The sequence below is a fragment of the Eucyclogobius newberryi genome, unplaced genomic scaffold (assembly GCF_026437365.1).
Source record: "Eucyclogobius newberryi isolate DKJ021-1_F unplaced genomic scaffold, fEucNew1.0.hap1 SCAF_5, whole genome shotgun sequence".
NCBI lineage: Eukaryota > Metazoa > Chordata > Actinopteri > Gobiiformes > Gobiidae > Eucyclogobius > Eucyclogobius newberryi.
The window spans coordinates 12772964-12792127 of NW_027316167.1; the positions used below are offsets into that span (position 1 = coordinate 12772964).

Here is a 19164-nt window from a genome sequence, read left to right on the forward strand (position 1 = left end):
ATTAAGGACATCTTTGACGACGTGGATGGGTCTGTTGGGAGGAGCATTTATGCTGACGATGGCGCTCTATGGGTGAGAGGGAGGAATCTCCGGTTTTACGAGGCGAAACTGCAAAGGGCAATACAGCAGGTGGAGCAGTGGACCCTGAAGTGGGGGTTTAAACTGTCCGTACGGAAGTCTCAAGTGATCTGTTTCTTCAATGGGCATAGGGACGTCTCCCTTCGACTGCATGGGCAGGTGCTCGAACAGGTCAGGGAGGTGAGGTTCTTGGGGGTCACCTTTGACGAGAGGCTTAGTTGGCGTCGGCACATTGATGAGGTCAGTGGTAAATGCAAAAGGGTGAATAACTTGCTTCGTTGTCTATCCGGCCAGGACTGGGGGGCCAGCAGAAGGTCGCTCCTGGGTATTTATCGGGCCGTCATGAGGGCGGCTATTGATTATGGCTGTATAGCCTACATGTCTGCGGCTGAGACTAACTTAAAGAAGCTTGATGTGGAGCAAGCCCAGGCCTTGCGCATCTGCTGTAGGGCTTTTAGGACCTCCCCTGTCTCGGCGCTGCAGGTTGAGTTGGGGGAATTGCCGTTACGGCTCCGGAGGCTAGAACTTCTGTTGGCTTACTGGGTGAATGTGCAAGGTCATACGAGCTCTCACCCGGTGAGGGACTTTCTCAGGGTTGATGGGGGGCAGAGTGAGGCTGGCGGTATGGTTTTCAGCCAGGTAGGAAATGCGAAGGCGCGGCTTGCGGGAGTTGGTGATCTGCGTGTGAGCCCGTCGGTGGCTTTGTCTGCTATAGCTCCGTGGAAGTTTGTCCCGGCTCCTGTTGATGTTAGCTTGCATGGCAAGCTTAGAGGAGTCGCTGGGAGGGCACCGCAGTTTGCCGTTCAAGCGCTCATCGATAAGCACTCAGGTGATGTGTTTATTTATACCGACGGGTCTAGGGATCCTGAGAGTGGGCGTACTGGCGCCGCTTATTTTGTGCCTGACCTGGGGCTAGCGGTCAAGAAGAGGTTGACAGATCGCCTTTCTGTTTTCACGTCGGAACTTATAGTGATACGGTTGGCGTTGGAATGGGCGGAATCTGCTTTGCAGTGTTGCGGCATTGTGGTGGCCTCTGACAGCCTTTCTGCATTGCAAAGCATTAAATCTGGGAAATCGGATTGCAGACAGGATGTGTTGAATGGCATCTTCTGTCTGATGCTCTCCCTGTCCAGGAAGGATGTGAGGTCCCTTTGGGTCCCTGCGCATGTGGGGGTGGATGGTAACGAAATGGCTGATGCACTGGCTAAACGTTCCCTTCGGCGGCCATCAATTGATGTGGCGGTTGAGTTGGGCAAGTCTGAAATCAGGCCCGTTATCAAGAGTCATGTGGTCGGCCTTTGGCAGGAATTTTGGAGCCACTGTGTTACTGGACGGCATCTCTATCACGTACAGGGTAGTGTGGGTCCTTGCGGGTCTATGGGCAGGAACGCGTGGGAGGAAAGGGCCTTCGCCCGCATGAGGATTGGCCATACTGGACTCAATTGGTCACTGAGTAGGATAGGCAAACATCCGACCGGTCTGTGTGGTCACTGTCGGGTGCCAGAGACTGTCGAGCATGTGCTGATTTGCTGTGAGGCTTATGATAGGGAAAGGGCCGGGTTGGCCTTGTGGTTTCGGAATAATGGGCGGGAGTTCAATCTGCGGAACGTTCTGGCGATCCAGTCACAGGGTTTGTGTCAGGCTGTGGTTGCTTACTTATGTAGCACAGGGCTGGGTAAACGTTTATAGAGGTGGGGGGTGTTGGAGACTGAGCCGAGGATGAGGAGCAAGAGGATGTTCTAACGCGCTTGGACTTCATGGGCCTAGAAACGCCAAAGTGATGGAAGAAGGACTTCTAAAGGATAAAACGACAAAGACGTCCCATGACCTCATGGGCTTTGTAAAACAACAAGGACGTCCCATGATCTCATGGGCTTTGTACTTCCAAAGCACCGAGCGTCGAGGGGGGCGAGGAAGGTGGAGAGGAGTCTCCCTGGAATAAGGCCGGTTGGTCTCTGACACAACGACTATTCTAGTCACAAAGACGCGTCATGACCTCATGGGCTTTGTAGCGCCGGGGCAATGGGAGGAGTACTTTTACGGACTACGACAGAGTCTGAGGACTACGAAACGTCTGAGGAATAAAGTCTGGCGGTAATGCAACACTCGGATGCCAACCGCCATAAAACAACAACAACAACAACAAAGGAGGAACTCATGAAACTGCGGAGAACAGTCGTCTTACCCGGAGATCGTCATGTTATCCCGTCGCAATACTGACCTAACCTAATACTGATGTGCTGTCGTGACACATATTCATGTGCAATTACTGTCGGGATCACATGAAATGGTATTTATTTATTTATTTGTCTATGGGAGTTTTTATTTATTTATAGGAGATCTTCTACTGAAAGTGTTTTTCAGACTTCCTATAAGTGATCTGTTCTTCTGTATCTACCTCTGTATCTACCTGCGTTGCACCAATGAAATTTCCCCATGTGGGACAATAAAGGAATATCTTATCTTACACTTCTCCCCGGAGTCAGGACTAACTCAGTGGCCCCAGGGTTTTAGCCCCGATGTACCCATGTTGTCCTTGTATTCAAGCGTAGTTTTAGTTGTGGTGTGTTTGTAAGTGTGAGTACACGCTTAGAGATCAGAACTTCTTCAAAACTGTAGTTCATATCAAACGTTCCAGTTTGCAGTGATCAGTAACAATGTACTTTGGGGGCCACATTCACTCTTTTGTCAGTTTATACAATTGACCTGCAGATGGAGCCAGAGCAGTAATGTTTAGCTTCTGAGACCAGGAAAAATGTGCAGAAAAGAAATGATAAAATATTGAATATTTGAGGTGTCCAAGACCTTCCCATCTATAGTAACTGAAATAAACTGAGATTATTAATTTATTTTCAATACTGTTTTAAGCATTTATAAATTACAGCATGTACCAATGGTAATGTTCAATACATATGGTAGATATGTAGAATAACAATGCCAGAAACAAAAGACATCAGTGCACAGTGAAATCCATCAACAATACTTAAACAAATAATGGCATCAGTTGACACACAGTGAATATACAGTGAAGCCCAAATGTATTCATGCTCTTGATCGCACAATACTAAAAGGTTGGTTAATTTAACATTATGGAACATTATGGAAGCATTGTCGACAAAGTGATGATCTGAAAATAAATGGAAATGTGCAAAAAATATCGTGACAGCTTTGATTTACAATGCAGAATGTACAAATGCTTATTGAAAAAGGTTTGAATCCCTTTTCACTTCATTTACTTCCACGTCAGCTTTGAGTCCACATCGTTGACTGGGGCCAGATAATTAAACACTGCAAGCGAGACACAGAGCTCACAAACGATTATTCTCAAATTTATTCACAAGAGGACAATTTAAAGTTGTCAACAAGTGCGTTTGTTTGGAAGTGGAAAGTCAGAACAAGGTGCAAGTACGAAAAATCACTTGAAAAGGAACATGAATTAATAATTTTGGGCTCAACTGTAAATATAAGATTCTGTGGTTGTACACATGATCACGTCGACGAGCTTTAGTAACGCATCCATCAATACTTGTTTGTACAAGAACACAGCACATACAATCTAAGTCCATGGGAGTATTATTATCATCGTTTTCAATTGCGAGGCACTAAATTTCCAGCATTCTCTCTTTCTGAGGTCGTCCTGGTTCAGTCAATGTAATGTCATTTTTGCATTGTTTTTTTTTAAGAGTAGTAAATGATCTGTGGGATCTGTCCATCCTCCACTGATGTGCCGTTGTTGTTTCCAGGAGAACTGAAGAAGAAAAATGTCGTCTTGGTCCCGGTCACTGTCTCCTGAGTGACTTTTTTCAAACCTTTGGTTCCGTAATGAGAGTCTGGACCCTGCAGAGAGAAAGTATATTGTAATAGGAGCAGAATTGGTAAAAAAAAAGTATATAAAAAGAAGATACTTAGGCTGAGCAAAATAATATGTCTGTTTGCCGTAACCCGACCGACCCGCTATGAACCTAGCCGACTGGAACAAAAAAAAAAAATCAGCATTTTGTTGAAAAAATGTCAAAATCTTTTATTTTTCAATTATTTCGCCGACTCACTGACCGGTCTTTCCTGAACCACTGTGTCAAATATTTGTATCACGCTGTTTGACCTGTCTTTCATCTCAAAGGACTGATAACGCACTGCGCGTCTATAGTAAAACATACCGCGTGTAGGAGTCGTCATATTGCCTTTTTAACAAGTTGGTTTCCCACGACGTGGGCCCGCCCTCCCGTGGGCCGACCACCCGCAGGAGGATCCATAAGGGGCCGGTGCAGAGAGATCTGGGCGGCAGTCGACGGCAGGGGCCTCGGCGACCAGATCTCCAGACACAAGAGACTAACCCTGGGGACATGGAATGTCACCTCGCTGGGGGGGGGGAAAAGAGCCCGAGCTTGTGCGGGAGGTTGAGCGATGCCGACTAGATATAGTCGGCCTCACCTTCACGCACAGTTTGGGCTCTGGAACCCATCTCCTCGAGAGGGGCTGGACGCTCCACTTCTCTGGTGTTGCCCGCGGGGAAAAGCGGCAGGCTGGTGTGGGCTTGCTTATAGCCCCTCAGCTCAGCCGCCACGTGTTGGATCTCACCCCAGTGAACGATAGGGTCGCGTCCCTCCGCCTTCGGGTGGGGGACAGGTCTCTCACTGTTGTGGCCTTCTTGGAGTCCTTGGGAGGAGTACTGGACAGTGCACCGACTGGGGACTCCGTTGTTCTACTGGGGGATTTCAACGCCCACGTGGGCAATGACAGTGACAACTGGGGAGGGGTGATCGGGAAGAACGGCTTCCCCGATCTGAACCCGAGCGGTGTTCAGTTATTGGACTTCTGTGCTAGCCACGGATTGTCCATAACGAACACCATGTTCAAGCACAAGGGTGTCCATCAGTGCACACGGCACCAGGACACCCTAGGCCGGAGGTCAATGATTGACTTTGTTGTCGTGTCATCTGACCTCCGGCCACGTGTCTTGGACACTCGGGTGAAGAGAGGGGCAGAGTTGTCAACCGATCACCACCTGGTGGTGAGTTGGATCCGCTGGCGGAGGAGGAAGCCGGACAGACTTGGCAGACCCAAGCGCATTGTGAGGGTCTGTTGGGAACGTCTTGTGGAGCCCTCTGTCAGTAGGGTATTCAACTTGCACCTCCGGGAGAGCTTCTCCCATGTCCCGGGGGAGGTTGGGGACATTGAGTCCGAGTGGACCATGTTCTCCGCCTCCATTATTGATGCGGCTGCTCGGAGCTGTGGTCGCAAGGTCTCCGGTGCCTGTCGTGGCGGCAACCCCCGAACCCGGTGGTGGACACCGGAAGTAAGGGATGCCGTCAGACTGAAGAAGGAGGCCTATCAGGTGTGCCTCACCAACACCGTTTACGGTGCGGGTGGAGGCCTGCTGACCTCGACTGGGGATGTCGTCGGACAGTGAAAGGAATACTTTGAGGATCTCCTTAATCCCTCAGTAACGAAGAGGAAGTAGAGACCGGGGACTCGGAGGCTGGCTCATCCATCACCCAAGCTGAAGTCACTGAGGTTGTTCGCAAACTCCTCGGTGGCAGGGCTCCGGGGGTGGATGAGATCCGCCCTGAGTACCTAAAGTATCTGGATGTTGTAGGACTGTCTTGGTTGACACGTCTCTGCAACATCGCGTGGCGGTCGGGGACCGTGCCTCTAGACTGGCAGACCGGGGTGGTGGTCCCCCTGTTCAAGAAGGGGGACCGGAGGGTGTGTTCCAACTACAGAGGGATCGCACTCCTCAGCCTCCCGGGTAAGGTCTATTCCAAGGTACTGGAGAGGAGAATCCGACCGATAGTCGAACCTCGGATTCAGGAGGAGCAGAGTGGTTTTCGTCCCGGTCGTGGAACATTGGACCAGCTCTATACCCTCCATCGGGTGCTCGAGGGTTCACGGGAGTTTGCCCAACCAGTCCACATGTGCTTTGTGGATCTTTCGACCGTGTCCCTCGGGGTGTCCTTTGGGGGGTGCTCCGGGAGTACGGGGTCCGGGGCCCTTTGCTCAGGGCTGTCCGGTCCCTGTATGACCGGAGCAGGAGCTGTGTTCGCATTGCCGGCAGTAAGTCAGACCTGTTCCCAGTGCATGTTGGACTCCCTTTGTCACCGGTTCTGTTCATAATTTTTATGGACAGAATTTCTAGGCGCAGTCAGGGGTCGGAGGGTGTCCGGTTTGGGGACCACAGGATCTCATCTCTGCTGTTTGTCCTGATGGCTCCATCAAACCCGGACCTGCAACATGCACTGGGACGGTTTGCAGCCAAGTGTGAAGCGGCTGGGATGAGAATCAGCACCTCCAAATCCGAGGCCATGGTTCTCGACCGGAAAAAAGTTGGCTTGCCCTCTTCAGGTGGGTGGGGAGTCCTTGCCCCAAGTGGAGGAGTTCAAGTATCTCGGGGTCTTGTTCACGAGTGAGGGAAGGATGGAGCGTGAGATCGACAGGCGGATCGGTGCAGCGGCTGCAGTGATGCAGTTGCTGCATCGGACCGTTGTGGTAAAGAGGGAGCTGAGCCGAAAGGCAAAGCTCTCAATTTACCGGTCGGTCTACGTTCCTGCCCTCACCTATGGTCATGAGCTTTGGGTAGTGACCGAAAGAACAAGATCGCGGATACAAGCGGTCGAAATGAGTTTCCTCCGCCGTGTGGCTGGGCGCTCCCTTAGAGATAAGGTGAGGAGCTCGGCCACACGGGGGGAGCTCGGAGTAGAGCCGCTGCTCCTCCACGTCGAGAGGAGCCAGCTGAGGTGGCTCGGGCATCTGTTCCGGATGCCTCCTGGGCGCCTCCCTCGGGAGGTGTTTCAGGCATGTCCCACCGGAAAGAGGCCCCGGGGAAGACCCAGGACACGCTGGAGAGACTATGTCTCTCGGCTGGCCTGGGAACGCCTCGGGATCCCCCCGGAGGAGTTAGAGGAAGTGTCTGGGGAGAAGAAAGTCTGGGAGTCCCTGCTCAGACTGCTGCCCCCGCGACCCGGCCCCGGATAAAGCGGCAGAAAATGGATGGATGGATGGATGGAAGTTGGTTTCCCCTTGTCGGCGCCACTGACATGTCCATAGCAATGCCAGGCTCTGTCAGGGTGTGAAATTGGACTTACGCAAATGCATTCGGGGATTGAAACACGCCCAGCAGCGTCATCACAACAAACATGGCGGCGCCCGTGTCCCCCGCATGTTCCCCCCGCTCACCTTCGCTATGAAAATAAAGGATAGAGGCATACAAAAGGTCGATTGAAATGTCTTAGCATCCCGATCGGGCTGATAGAGACGTTTTCCGTCATTGACTGTTGAAGCCTGACCCCTGGTAGTCACTCCAACTCAAAAAAATGGCAAAATTTTGATCTTTTTTTTGCCTTCAAAGTAAAAAAAAATAAGAATTTGCCTACTGTCCGACCCAGATGAAAAATGTTGACTCGGGTTACAGCAAACAGACAGATTTATTTGGGGTAGCCTTATGACAACGTTTTTTCTCCTACTGTAACACCTTCCGAGAAGCTACAATTATTTTGAGTATGATGTTATAATATAAGTAAGTAATAATGTTCTATTATTATTCTATTCTATCAATTCTTAAAATGGTTTGTATTTAATTAGCATCAAGGTGTCGTAAGTAGTATCAAAATTGTGTTTGAGATTTTAGTACTGTGACCAGACTAAATTGGAGCATAATTAAAAAAGGAAGTCATTTTCTGCATGTCTCAATTCTGAGATAAAGCTTTACAGTGAATATGAACTGCCGACCTTGAGCGTGGCACATGCCGTGTAGCTGACGTTGGGCAGAATCTCCACAGGTTCCTTGAACATGACCCTGAAGGTGGTCGCCGTCCCGTCACAGCTGAACCCTGTGTCGTTCTGACCGAGCGTGACACGCTTGTCACTCTCCATGATCTATACGAAAATGTACAAAAGGAAGGTTAGAAAGGGAATTACTTTATAGTAAAATGTGTTTATTTTACAAATATTGTCTTCTTGTTCTCTTTCATAGCATTCGTTTCAATGTCTCACTATGGGATACGCCCCCTCGCGTATTCAAAGATGCCCTATACCAATACGCCCGCCCTGAGTGGCTGGCTTTGGCAACGTCGTGACACAGTCGTTGGCATCCCACTATAAATGCCACGAGCACGACGTTTCCCGTAATTCAAAAATCTCTTCTCGATTCACTAAGCCAAGTTACCGCAACTTGTGTTTATAACTGCTAGATTAACTGCTCACAGGTAAGAGCCAACACCTCCGCTGCCGAGCGTTAGCTTTTATTGGCCTTCTGCCTCCACACAGGACAGAGTTTGCACTGACTAGCTTTGGTGATTTTTTTAAGCGAATTGTTACTTAGATTTGATTGTTACCACTCCAGGTAGCGAACATGGCTACAAAGATTTATCCCATCTGCAAAGATTTATCCCACCACGGAGATGGATCCGGACAGCGCTCTGCTTTGCACTTGCGGGAACAAGATCTCGAGTAGACACACACCAGGTCTGCTTGGTGTGTCTTGGGCTGGAACATGCCCGGACCTTAGTGGATAATCCTGGCTCGTGCCCTCGCTGCTCTCGGTTCACGGTTAAAGGTCTCCGCCACAGACTAGCATGCCAACTGGGTCCCTCGGAGTGGTCCTGAATGAGCCCGCTACCACAGCACATCAGCTCAGAGCAGCTGTGCAGACGGACTCGGCACCGGTGGACCAGAGCCAGAGCTGGGGCTCAGTGCTGAACTTTTTTCACTCTATCGAAGACGAGCCGCTTCTCCTAAATTATGAGGACAACACTTCTTTCGGAGAGGAGTGTCTGAGGACAACAAGGACTCTTCCTCCTTCGTTCCCTCAGGCTAAGGTTCTCCGCTTGCAATCCAGGCCAAGGATAACAGCGGGGCTGCACAGCGTGTAACCGGTAAGGCTGGGAATCCCCTGGCCACCTGTCGTGGTTGCCCCAAGCCAAGCGGGCAGCGTGGCAACTTCTCCCAGCCTTTCCAAAACTACTTGAGGAATCGTCAGTCTCTTGGAAGGACAGCCCTTACTCCAGTAAGAACCCCATTTTGGGAGCTTCTTCTCTGGATTTTGTCGATATGGACAATCTCGATATGACCTGTATGCCACAAACCAAGCCGATGGTGGCGGCCCATCTTCACCCGACGCTCTCGGCCACTTCCACCAGACCAAGCACCCACCCCTTTAAAGCAGACCGCTTTCAGTTCACCATGGCTAAAAGAGCCTACAAAGCAGCAGCTCTGTCGGTAAGAGCACTAAATGTCACCTCCATGCTGACTGCTTACCAAGCGGGGCTCTTTGAGGACATGACTCATGTCCCTAACACTACGGTGTGGGACGACATTACCACTGTTACTGACATATGCCTACATGCCCAACGTTGTGCTGTGCAGGCTGCGGGTAAATGTATGGCCATGTTAGTTCAAGAGAGGTTTGAATTTGACCAGTCTGTCCGACAAGGAAAGAACATGCCTCATGTCCCCAACACTACGGTGTGGGATGACATTACCACATGACCAATCTGTCAGAGAAGGAAAGGGAGGACATTTTGGACATGCTGGTGGTTCCGGAGGTAATTTTTGGCTCTGCTCTTGCCTCTATGCAGCAGAGGTGTGAAACCAAGAGGATGACGCTCTGTCTCCCTCGCAAATTGCCTACCGCTTAGATGGCCTGAGGTAAAACATGACCCAAGCGGGTCCAAAGCTTGACTTTAATTTCTCCTTCCCTGTCCCACGACGACCAACGCCACAGGCCCCTGCCACAGCACTGGCTGGCCCTCAGGTGTTCAGACGCGTGTGGTCGAAGAAAGTTCCCCTATCGATCTGAAAGACGCATATTTTCATATCCAATATAACCGCCTCACAGGAAATATTTGAGGTACTGTATCTGTTCCAAAGCATGACATAAGAGTGCAAAGGTCTCGGTTGGTCTTGGAGCCCATTCTACCAGGGGCCTGGCAACATCCTGGGTCCATTTCAGGGGTGTGTCTATTCAGGATATCGTGCAGCTTCTAGTTGGTCTTCACCCTTGACATTTGCAAGGTTTTACAGATTGGACGTCACGTCTCAGGGTTTGGTCCCAGGCATTACTCAGTGTGGGAGACATGCCCTGATCTTTGGCTCCACCAGGGGCCTTGGTTGGCATCATGTTGTTGCAAGAAGCTCGTCTGACAATACAGGAGTCTCCATATCCCATAGTGAGACATTGTAAGTAATGCTATGAAAGAGAACTTTAGGTTCCTTTCGTAACACCGGTTCTCTGAGAAGCATGGACAGCCCTTCTTTCTGCTGGGGGGAAGCGAGAAGAGGTTTGCTTATTGAATGACAGGCAACGTTGTACCCGTGGCAATTATAGTTCGGTGCCAACGTCACAACGTTGCCAATGCCAGCCACTCAGGGGTGACGTATTGGTATAGGGCCTCTGTGAATATGCGAGAGGGCGTATCCCATAGAGAGACAACTGTGGTTCAATTGTTTCAGACGTTTACCTGTATATTGACCTGATAATCCGTTGGTCCATGTATCGAACCATATAAGCCAAAACCAACTATGGATATTCTTCTGTTCACATTAAACCTAGACACAACAAAAGAAAGCAAGAGGATATTATTCTATAAATTACTGAATTGAAATGACCAATTACTTGGTTCTCAGGTTTTATTCATTAGATTCTATGAAGAAAGGGCATGTTTCATAAGTTGCATAAATAATTACAGCGTTTTGAGTTTACCATTTGTATTTTTGAGTCGTATTGATTAAACACAATACACCACACACATGAGCTGACAGTTGCGCTCACCTGATGCGGTCACTCGTGCCGCTGTACCCCCATCGACTCTCCACCTGCTGGAACCTGTTAATGCTGCACTCCTCTCCGCGGAGGCAGCAGCGCGGCCGGTCTATGTACTCGACTCTCGGTTTGGGGTTTACTGTAAAGTGTAAAAACAGATTTACCACCTCCCGATCGAACAAAATCCCAGACTGGGCAGGCCCTGTCGCACAAGAGAAAATATCTGTTTCTGTGGATTGAGCTGGACATGGAGCACTTTGGTTATAATAAAAACAGTAATTTGAGGAGATGGGCCTCATTCACAAGATTTGAAACAATATCAAATCTGACTGGCACGACACTTAATTGACAAGGTATTACGCATCGTCCATTATCAAAGTTCTATTGGTTACGCTGGTTAGAAAGCTAAAAGTAAGAAAAATATACATACACAAAGTATCTGACCCCCGCGAAAGACAAACAAGCAAACAAAGTAATGGGTAAATGTTACGATGGGGGTTGTGATAATGAATGGCAGACAGTTTTCCATGATGGAAAGATATATATTGATGGAATTGGGCTTTGAAATGAATGTGTGAGAAGTAAATGAGGCCCATGACCTAAAATTAAATGAATTGATCAGTAAACTTACCTGCGGCGAACTCCTCCACGGTCATGAGCGGGAAGCGTATGAGAGGCAGAGCCTTTCCTAAAACTTTCTGCTTGTTTTCGGACGTGAGAGGAAGCTGTTGTCGGTAGCACTCGGCCTCAGCCCAGCGCACCACTGCCCCGAACAGACGGTTCTCCCTGATGCTCAGAGTGTCTCGCTCCAACACAGCACACAGAGTATCTGAAACGAAGATAAGAACAATGAGCTTATAGATATGAGGGACATTTTGGCCCGTTTACAAAGGAGGGGTAGCAGGAGCTTTCAAAACGATAGTATAGTAATAGTATCATATTTCTCACCCAAACTCTGCTCACAAGACTATAATGACACAGGAGTTCAACTATGTATAAATGAAAGTACTAGGAAATTGTGTATTTGTGTATATGTATATATGTATTGCAAACAAAATAAAAATGAAATCCTGTGCAAAAAAAACAAAGACAAATCAACACATATTACAACATTAAAATACAAAGGGAAAAACCAGATAGTATTGATTTTTTTCGTGCTGGCAGTTCGATTTGACTTGCGTGTTGGGTTCGATTCTCACGTGTTGCTGCTTGAGCTCCGTGTTATCATTTTGGTGTGGTGGAAAAGGGTTAAGCCTGTCGTCCTTTTGCGGACAGAAGTAAGCAAACAGCTGAAGAGCCTTTTATCTTTCTGTCACTTCTTATTTTATGTAAATAGACCCAGGAATTACTATAATATGAACTTTCAAATACCCTAAGACCGGTTTTCCCTTTACGTGTCATTCATTAAAGGCACTTGTAAAACAACAAAAATTTTTTTAGTTTGCTTTACAAAACCACCTATTTTAATTTGTTTAGTGGTAAAAGGAGGAGAGAAGATGGCAGAGGGAGGACAAGACAGAGGAAAAAACAATACACAGGGTCAGGACAAGCGCAGACCGTCAGTCAGACAAATATATCGGTCAAATCAAAAAATATATAATGCACTAAATAGGAAGGTTTTGTGGTGATTGTAAAAGGCTGTAAGTGACATATCAAACACACATGCCCCTTATGATTAAACATTTGCCATTAAACCAAAGGAAAGTAGCTTTTTTTTTTACTCTGAGGCCAGACAAAGTGGAAATAATATCAAAAATCGTGACCATGTATCAAGACAAGAATAGAGTGTTACAAAACCAAATAAAGGTGAGCAATGTAACGTACAGGGTCGCCATCCTTTTTCAACATTTTCAAATATAATATATAACAGAAAGAACATAGAACAAGACCAGAGAGATGTAGACAAAAGAGTAAGTGGAAAAAAAAAAAAAAAAAAAACTCAAATGGCATGCGACAGAAATCACATTAGACAAAAAAAAGTTGTCCCACCTGGTCCAATGTATGTTAATTTTTTCTAGTTCGAAATTGAGTCTGAGAGTTATTTCTTTCTCATTTGCCGTAAGTCCATCACACTGTCCATCCAGTCCTTTATTGTTGGTGAGGCTTGCATCCTTCATTTTTTGTAATGGCCTTTTTCCCTGGCGGCAAAAGTATGTTCCAAAGATATCCTCCATTCCCTATTAAGATATGAGAGGTCCTGTTTTCAGGAGTTTTGTTAAGAATTTTTGTTCATAAGAGTGTTTTTTAAACTTCCTATAAGTTATCTCTCCTTTCCCTCTGTATCTACTTGCGTTGTAACACCAAAATTTCCCCATGTGTGGACAATAAAGGCATATCTTATCTTATCCACTGTGTCCATGGCAGGAGTTTTAAGTCCCAAATGCAGAGTTATAAAATCAAATGGGATGGCAATCTCAAATACAGTTGCTAGCACTTTGTTGATTTCTGTCCAATATTTCTGAACAACAGGACACTCCCAAAACGCATGATAGTGATTTGCCTCCTGGCTGCCACACCCTCTCCAACAGTCTGCATTTCCCTGTATATAATGGGCACTTTGACACGGTGTTATGAAAAATCGTGCCATGTCAGATTGAATGCTAAAATATGTTTGTATTGTAAAAAAATATATACAATTTTTTATTATTAATTAATTTGTTGTCAATATTGTCTCGATGCATAAAGAACTAATCTCTTACCGAGGTCGATATCTGTGAAGCCTTCTGCGTTTATTGCATCTCCAGTGCTTTTGTCAATAGTGTCCAAGCAGAGGCTCGCAAGCTGAGGCTCGTCGAATAATCTTGCCTGAACAAAATAACAAACATGTATGTCATCAACAAAAAACATTAAACGTTATATTGTAAAAAATGTGTATTATTTTTAGTTGTCTGTAGTTCATGTTCTAAAAGCAGATCCTTTTATATGAAAGACAGAAAAAAATCATAAATTACAACATGTAAATGTGTAACTTATAGCTAGAAACGCAGGTACGAGAAAAATCCCAAGGCTTTTTGCTTCATTTACACAACACATTTTATGAGAGTTTTTTAAGTGAAGTATTACAGTAACGGTTCAAAGTTTAAAGCTGTGGATCACCTGAGTGAGAAGCATGAAAGCGTTGTCGGCTCTGAGATGTTTGGTGAGGAACTCCACACAGTGACTCTCCAGTGCGGGGACAGCGTACTTCTTTGCCGTGTACAACGTCGTCATAACAGTCTCCGGACCAATGTGGACCTCGTCTGAATACAGAAACCTAAAGAAAACAAATTATGTCAATAATTGTTTTATTGAAGGGTTATTTAAAAAATATACTCAGCGCTGGGAATGAGGACGATTAACCGGAATGATCGTAACTAGTCGACTATTAAAATAATCAGAATTGTACATATTTTTTAATCACTGAAATCACTGACTGGACTCTACAAACTCTAAAACACATGGCAAAAGACCCCTTATTACAAAAACAGTAAATCAAAATGTGAAAAAAAATAAATTTGGGTCCACCGCAGCCCTTCGCCCCGGGCCCCGCTGTCGCCATTGCCGTGGACTTTCTTCAACGAGAAAGTGGCGGTGACACGGGCAGAACAGTGACGTTAAATCTTATCTTTATTTACATCCAGTCCATTTGCTTAAAGGCCCCATATCATGCAAATTTTACTTTTCAGAGCTTTTAACCTTCTTACAGTGCTATTGGTGCCTCATATATGTGCCCAAAGTGTTTTTTTGATTGATTCCTGCAGTTTTTTAGCGAGAGTACAGTCTATATCCTTTTCCGACGATGGAGCGCGAGAGCTGTAAGTACTAAAGCTACATGTACATGTGTGACTCACGCACATTTCCTGACGAGGCGTTTGTTATTACTTTTTTTTTGATGTTTTTCATTTATTATGATGACTGTGCTAGTGCTTGAAATTAGATTATTGCTTTTATTCTTCGATAACTTGGCATTCCTGTGTGCCGCTGTGTAGCGATGCCTCGGCCTGTTTACATACACCGTCTCCTCGCTGAGACTACGTCACGGGGTGGGCGGGGAACTCACGCTCTCACTGAGACTACGTCACGGGGTGGGCGGGGAACTCATGCTCTCGCTGAGACTACGTCACGGGTTGGGTGGGGGAGGCGGATTGCTCTTCGCAAGGGTGGGGGCGAATCTCAAACCAAGCTGTTTGCATTTCTGGGTTTGTGAGAGGGGTCCAAGGTATGGGTGATATTTCATAACTATTATGTTATGGGTGTTGCACAACACTTATTATTATTATCAAATAAACCCTTAGAGTAGACTACGAAACGGGAAATATAGCGTGATATGGGATCTTTAAGTTGACTAATCTAGTAATAGTCTACAAAAATCATCTTTAGTTACAGCTAGGGCTGGGCCATTTTTTGGGGCCAGACCACAATTTAATTTTATTATGATACAAAAATGTATCATACTGCAATTGTTGTTTTGGAAATATGCTAAATTAAACTGTTAAAACAAAAACTCTGTTTTAACAAAACATCTGAAACATTGAGCTGTGTCCGTCTTCAAGCCATCCACAGAATGAATAAAGAGAACCTAAACATCTCCATCTCTGCCTCCAATCACAAATCATAACCACACAGCATAACACTTTCCCAAAGACTTTTACTGTCTGCTCGTCTGCTCACACATATACTTTAACAGCGATTGCAAGAATGTGGGTTGTAACAAGCAGTAAAGTTCATCTCAGATTCAGGAAAGTTCATTTCTTGGCCGTCATACAAAAATGAGACAGCTGCAAACTCAAATATGATACGTACAATACTGTTGGGACTGCGTGGAGGATTACAGAAACTTCTGTACCTGAGAAAGGAGAAAGGTGCCACAAAACCACCTCGAATCGTATAAAAATGGAGCATGGAGAGAACAGGAATGGTCTCATCGATAATAACTGCAAATATAGCCGCAAGCGGCAATGATCGGCCCTCGCCACGCCGCCGCCACGCCGCTGCCACACCGCCGCCACACCGCAAGAGGAGGGGGCGCTAACGCGCCCCAATTGTCCTTTTATTACGCCTACTGCTGAATCTGTGACGCTGTCACATCTTCTCCCCTTTGTTTTACCATCAAAAAGCTTTTTTATTTTGAATTCTTGGCAAAATGTGCGGCTTTGCCGCACAGACACCGTGACTCTTTGAATGAAAATGTGGATAACTTTTGATGGTCCTGAAGATGAGTCTCACCAAATTTCAGGTTAATAGGGCTGACGCCCTGGGAGGAGTTTGTGAAAGTCTAAAGTGTAAACATGTTCTGGCGATTTCCCCATTGGAATAACATGAAAGGTTTCGGTCATCGTTACGGCAACGCCATAACAATTATGACATGGGTCTCATTGACTTTTTTGATGGGGATGCTAAAATTGAGTTGTGTGTCAAATTTCATATAATTTCGCAAAACTAAACATTTAACCTCCATATAAAATCTGTAGGGGGCGCTGTGGCGCCAAATGAATTTATTTCACTTCAAGTAGGTTTAGGGCAAAGAGTTTAACAACTGATTCTAATTTGACGCAATTCGGACTTTATCTGCGCAAACGGCAGAAATTTTAAATATGGGAGATTTCTGAAATTCTAGCTACAGTTTGCGGCTTCGCCGCACAGAGACCGTGAGAGGTATCAATGTAATTTGGATAACTTTTGATGTCCCACTCCTCAGTAGCATTTTTACCAAATTTCAGCTTTTTAGGGCTAACGCCCTGGGAGGAGTTCGTAAAAGTACAACGTTTGGAAAAACTCCGAAGTCATGTTTAGCCATTTTTGAAGCAATATGGCCGACATTTGGTTGGGCGGACGGCGTTGCCGTAATAATATTTTTTACTTCTCTTGTCACCATCTACCTCTGCGCCAAATTTCATGATTCTACGATCAGATTTTTTTTGGGTCATTTCCCATCTCTCAATGCATTTTTGGTACATTTGGGGGCGCTGACGCGCCAATTTTTTTTATTTTAGAAAAGGGAAATAGCCAGAATGTAGAGAGGCACGATTTTTAGAGGTGTGAACATTTTTGTGACTTTTCGTCAATGTTCACTGGGTGAAAAATAGGGGGGTTGGTCCCGAGAAGAAGAAGAAGAAGAAGAAGAAGAAGAAGAAGAAGAAGAAGAAGAAGAAGAAGAAGAAGAAGAAGAAGAAGAATATTCCGATGCGAAAACAATGTTTCCCATTTTTCAAATATCATAAACTATCGTGCGCACTACGTGTACCTCATGGTGTGGGTCCCTGGTCACTGACGGGTACTTTCGTTAATTTTGAGTGGGCTCCGCCCACTTTGTGTTTTTGGCCCTCTATACAGTAATAATGTTCAATTTTTGCATTACATGCTTATATGCACGGAACATGCAAGAGATGGGGAACGTATTCGTGAGCTACTTAGCGCAAATGAGTGCTTTATATGGGGATGACGACCGCTTCGCGGTCGTCATCTCAATGTAAAGTGCTCGTTTAGTGCGCACTTTTGCACGGGCTTCGCCCGTTTACAACGGTAATGTTCCATTTTCCTACTACTAATTAGTATGCACGGGGCGTGCATGAGTGAAGGAGTGCGTTAGTGAGTGTTTGGAAGTGGGCGAGCGCTTCGCGCTCGATTTCGTGCGCACTACGTGCGCACTTTCGCAGCCGTGCTTCGCACGGCCTTACAAGATTAATAGGCCTCTCGCCAGCTTGTGGCGCTCGGGCCTAATAACATCATACAATTAAACTTTTTATCAGCTGTAACATACACTCACAGATTGGAATAGCAATAGGTGCCAACATATTAAAGCCCATTAATAAATAGCCTAAATGATAGTGCTTTTAAGCAAATATTTCTTTATACACTGTTATATACATCAATGAAAAAAGGGGACAGTCTTTAAATAAGTAGGAGCAGGGACAGTTAAACGTGGGACAGGTGGACCCCATCGTCACGTGTAAAAGTTTAAATGTCCCTGATTAAATTTTAATTGATCCATTTGTTGTTCCCGTGTCTTACCTGAGCAGGGCTAAGAAGGCGGCGGGCTCCACGTCGGGCAGCTCGATCTCGGCTGAAGTGGTGGCCATGCCCCCGTTGAACATGGCATCGAACACGGCACTGCCCGCAGCCAGGACAAACTTGTGTGCCGGGATCCTCTGGGCCTGTCTGCCTTTGCCCACGATGAAGCGCACGTCGCTGAGCAGCTCGTTGTTGAAGAGAAAAGCAAAGCGCTCCTTCAGAGAGCTCTTTGTGGCCTGCCAGTTGTACACGGGCTCCCGGTGCAGGCCGTGAGCGGGAGGAGAAGCTGGCGGCCCGGGAGCAGCCGCAGCCTGAGCCGCGCTGGAGCCGGAGGAAGGGTCACTGTGGTTTGAAGCCAAGTCCCCGGGTCCACCGCAGCCCTTCGCCCCGGGCCCCGCTGTCGCCATCGCCGTGGACTTTCTTCAACGAGAAAGTGGCGGTGACACGGGCAGAACAGTGACGTTAAATCTTATCTTTATTTACGTCCAGTCCATCGCAGCTGCAGCCGCCATCACTCCTCGATGTTTTGTTGATGCAACCGAAAGTGCGCATGCGCACAGCACTTTGCGCTTTTGGATCAAACTTTATTTAAATTGTACAACACAACGAGGATCTCTCAATACAAATACAAATAATTATATTGTATGCATACGTTACTTTGGTTCTGGGCAAAAGCTTTTTTTTATGTGGAAACATTTTATTTTTTTTGGACAAGCCAACAACAGTTGTTTGCCCTTGACAGATTTTGTGTAGTTGTTTTTTACATGGGCTTTGTGTACATTTTATAATCTCAGTGCAATGTTGTTGTGTGTGTGGTTGTACATGGTTTGTGTGCTTCTGTGTGAAATGATTAATACAAATAAGAAATAAATAAGAACAAAATACAAATAATAATAATTAGTTAACATGTAGACCTATTTATGACAAACATAAAATAACAAAATATGAATGCTTTTAAGGTGCATTCTTCTGGAGGGTTCGCCAGTCGCTTGAAGGACTATCAATGGAGAGGTTATGGCTTTGCCTGGAATGTTCCACAATATGGCATTCAAGTTTCTATGTTGCATTCATTTAATTAGGATATTTGTATTGCACAAAAACTATTGTATTTATCACAACATTCAATCTTACGTAAGCAGTGGGCACCTCTCCACAGCCCTGTCTTGGTCTGTGGTGCCACCTGCTTTAATGTCTCCATGGAGATGAATAGGTTTAGTACTATACTTTCGAATATGAACAGGTGCCTTACCCTCCATCGGGAAAGTTACATAGTGCACTTCAATGAACACTCAATAAAATTCAATTTTAGAAGATTGATATAATAATAGTTTTTATTTATT

At 46.1% G+C, this 19164-nt stretch overlaps 1 protein-coding gene across 2 annotated transcripts; it reads right to left on the reverse strand.

Moving 5' to 3' along the window:
* Nucleotides 1–2911: 2911 nt before the first annotated feature.
* LOC140380867 (BTB/POZ domain-containing protein 1-like) lies at nucleotides 2912–18376 on the reverse strand. Of its 2 annotated transcripts, none has more exons than XM_072464810.1 (8): nucleotides 17825–18376; nucleotides 13931–14087; nucleotides 13534–13639; nucleotides 11466–11663; nucleotides 10844–10973; nucleotides 10533–10620; nucleotides 7804–7950; nucleotides 2912–3915 (listed from the first exon to the last, which is right to left on the reverse strand). In XM_072464810.1, exons 1-8 carry the CDS (start codon nucleotides 18229–18231, stop codon nucleotides 3757–3759), a joined length of 1392 nt encoding a protein of 463 aa, XP_072320911.1. In that variant the 5' UTR covers nucleotides 18232–18376; the 3' UTR covers nucleotides 2912–3756. The 2 variants fall into 2 exon arrangements, with proteins under 2 accessions (XP_072320911.1, XP_072320910.1); XM_072464809.1 differs by having other exon boundaries at nucleotides 10844–11036.
* Nucleotides 18377–19164: the final 788 nt, after the last annotated feature.